Source organism: Nannobrachium achirus (genome assembly GCF_963921795.1).
Source record: "Nannobrachium achirus genome assembly, chromosome: 20".
NCBI lineage: Eukaryota > Metazoa > Chordata > Actinopteri > Myctophiformes > Myctophidae > Nannobrachium > Nannobrachium achirus.
Window position 1 is genome coordinate 16,214,385 of NC_137827.1, and position 7,223 is coordinate 16,221,607.

The 7,223-nt window shown below is 40.3% G+C and overlaps 1 protein-coding gene across 1 annotated transcript; it reads right to left on the minus strand.

Moving 5' to 3' along the window:
* Positions 1 to 1,567: 1,567 nt before the first annotated feature.
* On the minus strand, positions 1,568 to 6,809 carry LOC308306289 (E3 ubiquitin-protein ligase TRIM8-like). The gene is made up of 5 exons (XM_080751195.1): positions 6,705 to 6,809; positions 5,262 to 5,378; positions 3,863 to 3,958; positions 2,981 to 3,455; positions 1,568 to 2,439 (listed from the first exon to the last, which is right to left on the minus strand). Exons 2-5 carry the CDS (start codon positions 5,375 to 5,377, stop codon positions 2,380 to 2,382), a joined length of 747 nt encoding a protein of 248 aa, XP_080607321.1. The 5' UTR covers position 5,378; positions 6,705 to 6,809; the 3' UTR covers positions 1,568 to 2,379.
* Positions 6,810 to 7,223: the final 414 nt, after the last annotated feature.

Genomic DNA, 7,223 nt, shown 5'->3' on the forward strand with positions numbered 1-7,223 from the left:
GGCTGAGGCATCAACTATATGAGTAGTTTTTATGCTAAATACTCGCTGTCAATCGTTTATTGATTTGTCCCCGGTTTGCCCCCGGTGCGTAAAGATCTTAGTTTGTATATCACTATATTGTCGGTGGGAAAAAAAATAAAGCACTGACTATGTGCAACTAAGTGCAACACCCATGGCTTATGGTAGAGGCAATACTCAATATTGTAGATCTGCTATTTTCACAAGCATTGGCTATTGGAATCAGTTGATCAAAGAGATTCTAGAACAAGAGAAACGCCTTAATAGTTGGAATCACCACTAGATGGCGCAGCGGTAGCGCTGAAGCCCACGCGTCTGATTTATGTTTCACCCAACACCCATCTTAGAGCGATGTCTCTGCTCTTGATTTGAATGAATAATGTTTTCCAAAGCTGTTTTGATCACTCAACAAAGTGAAAATCACCATTGCTGTTACATATTTATTATCATACACTGCTAAACAGATCTGATTCAATTATATGTAGCCTATTAATCAATCATTTGATTAAGTATGAATAGTATGAATAATACATTTTGGATTGTTCTAATGTATTGTATTAGTCTGGTTTTTGTGGACTATTATTTATTTCTGTTCAATAACATTCCATGCTGCAAAAAAAAAAGCAGCAGAGGACGGTGTTTTCCCCCATATAGATCATTTCTATTTGGTACAGGTACATTATTTGTAATTATAAACCCATAAACCCATGAGTTTCAAGATTATTATTATTATTTTCATTTATTAAAATCTGAATGAATGTTAGACTACTGTAAGACGAGCTCTGTGATGCACATATATTTAACATTCTGAATTTCACGTTTTAGTAACACATCACGATAGATTGGCTAACTTACTGTTACTGGACTAGATCACTATAGTCTAGGTCAGGGGTGGGCAATATTTTTTTCCATAGGGCCACATGAACAACAGAAAATATTGTAGCGGCCCCTTTAACTGTGGCCGAGTTACGGCCCCATCTCTTGCAGGGTCGTTACAATATTGTGTGTGGCGGGCCGGCCCGGTCCAAAAGGCAGTGCTCCCCGCAAGATGTGCTCCCCACAAACTAAACACACAGCTTTACCTCCGACTTCAGTAGATAAATACTTAGCAGTCCAATTTTTGTTGAAAACACAGCATTCGGCATCGACTTCTTTTTTAGCCACTTCTAGCCACACACACACGTGCTGATGTACGCATTGCAAAATAAAAGAAATAGAGCTTTAGTCCATGCATGAGGTAAAATTAGAAAATGTGTTCATTTTGTAATTTGCTAACCCTACAAGGGCCGGTCAGAGTGAACCAAAGGGCGGCCCCCGGGCCGCACAATGCCCAGGTCTGATCTAGGTGGATTCAAGCAATAACAAGCTGGGGATAGAAGCTATCACATTATGAAGAGGGCAATGCACAGTCACAGCAATGGAATGGCAAATGGTCATTACTCACAGTACAACACATGCTTTGATTGATTTGTTTTATTGATTTATTGAATACTTTATATTGCAAAGATAAGGCACAGATTTATAGAAAAAAAAAAAGCTGAAAGGATGATCCAGATAAGCCCTCAGTTTTCATTAAATTAAGGATCTGTGTATTCAAGTCTTCAAGACATTTACACTTCAATCAACAATACATATTAATATGCAAAAACACATCATATGAAAGAAAGATATATACAGTAAACAGTTGGGGGTTGGGTGAGGCATTTTTGGTTGATATCACCTCCACAACGGAAGTTTGGCCAGTTCAACTCCCCAATATCTAAGAGAATAAACACTATGGGATGCTTGTGTAAAATGTACTAACATCATGATTAATACTTATAGTGTAGATCACATTATTGGCGTTACATTTTATGACTCTGTTCATGTTAACAGGTTTACCTGTATGTACATGGTTGATAAATGTGTGTTAACTTCACACTGTTATTTAATTACCTTTTCAATGATAAAATAACTTACATTTATGACACTTGTTTCTTTAAGGGAATCGTATATTATGTTAAAATATTTGAGATTGTAATGGTGGCAAATCTACCTGGTGTGGATTGTTATGTGCTTTACCAACAGTCTGTGAAATGATGTAGATATGAAGCATCCATAGTGCAAAATAATATGCATTTCTTTTCTTTTCTTTTTTTTACAAAAGCAGAGAAGGCTCTGTCTTAAGTAACAATAAAAAGTAAAATAAAAACATTCAGTAGTTGTGGTTATATTTAAGCATTGGCTATATTTATATTTAAAACCTGAGGTTGCATTGGGCAGAGGCGATGCATAGGATGTGGGCTTGCATCCCTTGTCTCCTCATGGCATTGCAGCTGTCCAACAGGACAGAGCAGAGCCTCCAGAAAGTGTTGGAACATCTCAGCCATCTTCTTCCTCCTCTTGCATGCAATCTACTGATTCACCATCCAGAATCAGTTCCTTTTACAAATAATGATCACAAGCTTAATTAGCTACTGAATGCATTTGCTCTAAACATGACAGACATGGTTTTAATAAACAAGATAGACTAAGCCAAAGTCAGGTCTGGGGATCCTTGGGGGGGTTGTAGGGGGTTCCCAGCTAAATAACTGATAGTTAGGAACCAAATGATCTGGTGAGTGTACAAATGGAGCCAAAAGGACCGGGCCCATTTGGCTCCATTTGTTATGAGGGGTTGTGGTGGTCATAGATATCAAATTGGGGGTCTGTCGAATTTACAGTTTAGGCATTTAGCAGACGCTCTTAATCCAGAGCGACTTGTAATAAGTAAGGTAATACATCAAAACAATAAGCAAGCCATTACATCAATACATAGAAATATCAATCTAGAAAAATGTAAGTGTTTGAGAACCACTGGACTCAGCATATAGCTCTACTTCCTAACCACAGTTTAGTATTGTTTCAATGCAATAATGTAAGCTTTTTTACAGCAGACATTAATGCCGCAATAAGCACAGGTCTGTAAAAACTTTGCTCTCACCTCCATTCTACCAGAGTTTCCCTCCATTCTACCAGAGTTCCCCTCCCTCTCTGAGAGTCTTGTGTCTTCATTGACCCTGGCCAGAGTGTGTTTCTTCAGTGCTGGTACAGTGTAGTGTTTCCTGATGTGTTTCTCACAATAGGAAGCTCTACACGTGACACAGGTCTTGACTGCTTGGCGTGTGTAGCTGGAGCAAATATCACAAGCTACATCTCTAGGTGTGAAGCCTGTCTGTTGGAGAACCTGCAGCAGCCAGGTCAAGGCTACGTTAACACCAAGCTCAGGACGGACTGGGTAACTCTTCTCACACTGACGGCACACATAGTCTCCTGTAGGACCTGGCTGGGACCAGTACTTATCGATGCAAGGCTTGCAGTAACTGTGTCCACAGGGAATGGAGACAGGATACGTCAGGATGTCGGAACACTCGCAGCATCTCACATGGAATGTGGACAGTGGTTTGGAACTTAATTCACTGGGAGGGAGAGAAAGAGAGATGGGAGTGGCTGAGAAAGAGAGATGGGAGTAGCAGAGAGAGAAAGACACACATTGTAAACCGTATAGCCTACTATAATATTCTAAACTCTTCAGTGATGAAGAGTTTTGTTTCTGTGGCGCAGAAGCCCTTACCAGTTGCTATTGCCTTTTAGATTTTTGACAATACGACAAGGTTACAATGAATGTATAATGGCTTTAAAATGTAATTATTATAATTATTTGAATGAGATTAATAATAATTTAAAGTCTTCACTCGCATGAATTATGAGCTATAAATAATATGCAACAATATCACATACCGGCATCCCCATTAAGTAAGTATAAAACCCTGTGGATTAATAAGTAATACAAAAAAATAATTGATAAGTGTTTTTATAATCTCACCATGATAAGTGTATACAAGGGCCTTCTTTGAAGTTCAAAGGCGTACCCATGGATTTGTGACTCTCCATAGACAGACAGCTGGGTGCAGGGGACACGCTGAAACAAAGCACAAATTTACACTGGCAACCAAAACATCATCATCTCTACCAGGGTGAAAGGCTGGGAGGTGCACACTCTCAGTAGGCCAAGGAATAACCTCCACCCCAAATAGTTGTAATTGTCTTCATGATGGTGGAGCTATAACAGGCCACTTAACGTTTTGGAATATAAGTAACTCTTCTTGAACCATAGGTCCTATAATAAAATAAATTCATAGCCACCTCAGATCGTGACAACTCCTGTGTAGGCCACGCCCATTTCCGTCATTTAGCATTTTCTACAAACCAAACTTTTTGCTACTACTCATTAAGGAGCCATTCTACTCATGTGCCTTTATTTGTATTAACAAACAAACAATGCTGTGATTAATTGTACTCTTAATAAATGGGAAAATGCCGAATGGCAAAATGTTCATTGAAGATAGTCACTACTACACACTTTTCGTCCAAAACTCATACAAACCAGTAAGACTCCCTAAATCGGGAGATAAGCGACCGTCAGGTCCAATAGACAAACTTTAGAAGGCAATGGTAGCCAATCAGGAGGGAATATGGGAAATGGGACAGATCCATGTTGATGACATGACTTTAGAGGTACCGCTTTGCGTGATTTTAGGGCAAAATCTGTAGGAGCAGTGTCCAAAAATGTGTTTTCCAAAAATCGTCCAGATGGTGGCGCTAGATGGGACAGATGTATTTTGATGACATGACTGTAGAGATACTGTGTACTGCTTTGCATGATTTTGGGGCAAAATCTGTAGGAGCAGTGTCCAAAAATGTGTCTTGCAAGAATCGACCTCATGGCGGCGCTAGAGGGAAAAGTGTGACGTGACGGACAGACTGACTGACTGACAGCCGGTGGAGGTTTTAAAACTCACACAAATCAGTAAAATCATCTTGGGAGTTGTTTGATAAATATGGAACTAGAATACTTTCCAAATATAAACTTAACCCTTTACAATAAATAAATGAAGAAATCCAATAATTATGAATTATTCGATTTACCCCTAAACAACAATGAGCCAAAAGCAATTTCCCTTGCTTTGTTGCAGGGACATGAGTTTTTCACCAAATTAGGTACGATGAGTCATGTGACAATGACCATTAAACAGGGCAACTGACAGTTGCACCCCACAACTGACACAGCCCTGGCCTGGGTAGTCCAAGGAGCATAGGCATATACTTTTAGTTATTATTTTTGTTATTATTATTATTATTATTATTACCCTTATATGAGTATAATGTGTAGTATAAGTAATTGTCTAGTTTCTTCAACATTATCTATTTCTATTCAATCTCACCATGATGAGTCTGGATATGGGACTTCTCCTTTAAAGTTACTGAGGGTATCAATGGACCTGTCACTTTGCAGAGACAAATAGCAGACAGCAGTGGACTCCGATCGGTCCTGCTCCATCCTGTGAATCACACAAAAGACAAATGCAACCATGTGACTCACTCGCCCAGCTCTAATACACTTGTTTTGATCCATGGACCAATCACTCTTTGCACTCATTTAAGCCTACTACTGCAGGGGCTTAGGGAGCGGTAGCCGAACAAGGCCACCGCCTACCAACTGCGATCTGATCTCGCCTAAAAAAAAAAAAATTATAATTACCAATTATAAGTACCTACCAAGTCAATAATGTGGGACATAAATAATTTTGTATATCAAAAACAGACTAAATATCTTGTATTACAATGCTTTCTGGGATCCTGTGTTTATATTGAAGTTACCATCTCTACAGCCATGGGCCACACACACACACACACACACACACACACACACACACACACACACACACACACACACACACACACACACACACAGGTGTGTTGTAGCGGAAGGATGTAACTTAACTTGTAAGCCATACGATACAGTGTAGATATCCTACACCTTTTCTCTGTCTACTACAGGCTTTGTGAACAAATCAGAAAACACAACCAGCATGTTGGGGTTCTGTTAAAAACGAAGAACTTCTGCCTCTGCCCTCTGGGGACTCAAGAGTAGGGTTCTGTAGGCATAGGGTTAGACTAGTAGGCCTAATAAAGACATGCAATCACTAAATTGCTATTAGGTCTATCAATTAGGCTAGGCCTATATCCTAATTGTGATGCTATTTTGCCCACAAAATTGCTAAATTGTGTGTGTTCATTTCTAATTACAATAGCTTGTGCTGCATTGGTTTGTGTGTGCATCCCTGACTATAGGCTAGAGCAGACCCTGCATGCAGTGAAAAACAAAAACTTTATTTGTATTTATTTAATAATAATTCTGAATATTTTAGTCCCAGTCCCACCCGATAAATAAAGTAGCGCGAGGAACATGTACTTGACATTGATGCCAATGTGCCCACTGGGACATTTGTGACCCATAGACCTAGCCCTAGAATGGCTCTGCCATACCTTAGCTTTTTTTTAACTGACGCCACTGGCGCTCTGAGCTGCCCAGTCTGTGCTCTCTGCATGCGCCTCAGAGAGGATGCATCAGAGAGAAATAACATCGTGCTCTTAACGATTACTTAATCGTTAAATCAGAGCCATTCTAGGGCTACCATAGACCTAGCTACATTTAATTGATTTAAACTAGTTTTGTAAATGTGATGGTCCCAGAATTTTGCGCAACACCTAAGCAAAGACCTGGAGAGATTTTTCCCCTTTTTTCATTTATTCAGTGCTCTCATTGATTAAACAAGAACAACAACTTCTACTCAAAAAAGGCTGAACTATTCATTCCTACTCACCTAGCTCCCGGAGGGAGAGGTTCCGAAAGGAGCAACTACTCGCTCTGCGCCCAGTTTCCAAAAACACTCGCTCTGCATTCAGGGGGGAATAAGGAGCGAATTGAGATAAGAACCGTGACTTCCGAATGGATTTGTGGGTTGTCTCTTGTCTGTCACTGTGTGTCTGCTGCCATGGACCAGGTCTACTGCCTCTTTCGCTCGCAGTTTGATCAGAATGTGTTGTCGATAACCCCTCTCGTCTCTCCCAATCGGAACGTGGTGTCGATAATCCTCTCTCTCCCAATCAGAATGTGGTGTCGTGTCGATTGTAGATAGGCTCTACAATAGTCCAGAGTCGACTCCGAGTCCACACCAGACGGGAGCCTTTGCTTTTATAGGTTGGCTGCTGCCTGCGCAGCGCGCTCATTGGCTGCTCTCCCCACGTGTGGGGAGAGTTTCTGAGTTTTCTGAGTTTCTGAGTTTCTGCCCAGCTCATTTCCCAAAAATAAACAGCCTAAAAATGTTATAGGCGATTATGCC

Bases quoted from the DNA above. Each gene is read 5' to 3' on its own strand.
- LOC308306289 (XM_080751195.1), bottom strand. From the start codon at position 5,377: ATGGAGCAGGACCGATCGGAGTCCACTGCTGTCTGCTATTTGTCTCTG. The intron at 3,456-3,862 runs GTGAGATTATAA...TCTCCCTCCCAG, and splicing joins CCTTGTATACACTTATCATG to TGAATTAAGTTCCAAACCAC. The intron at 2,440-2,980 runs GTGAGAGCAAAG...TATTTGTAAAAG, and splicing joins GAAACTCTGGTAGAATGGAG to GAACTGATTCTGGATGGTGA.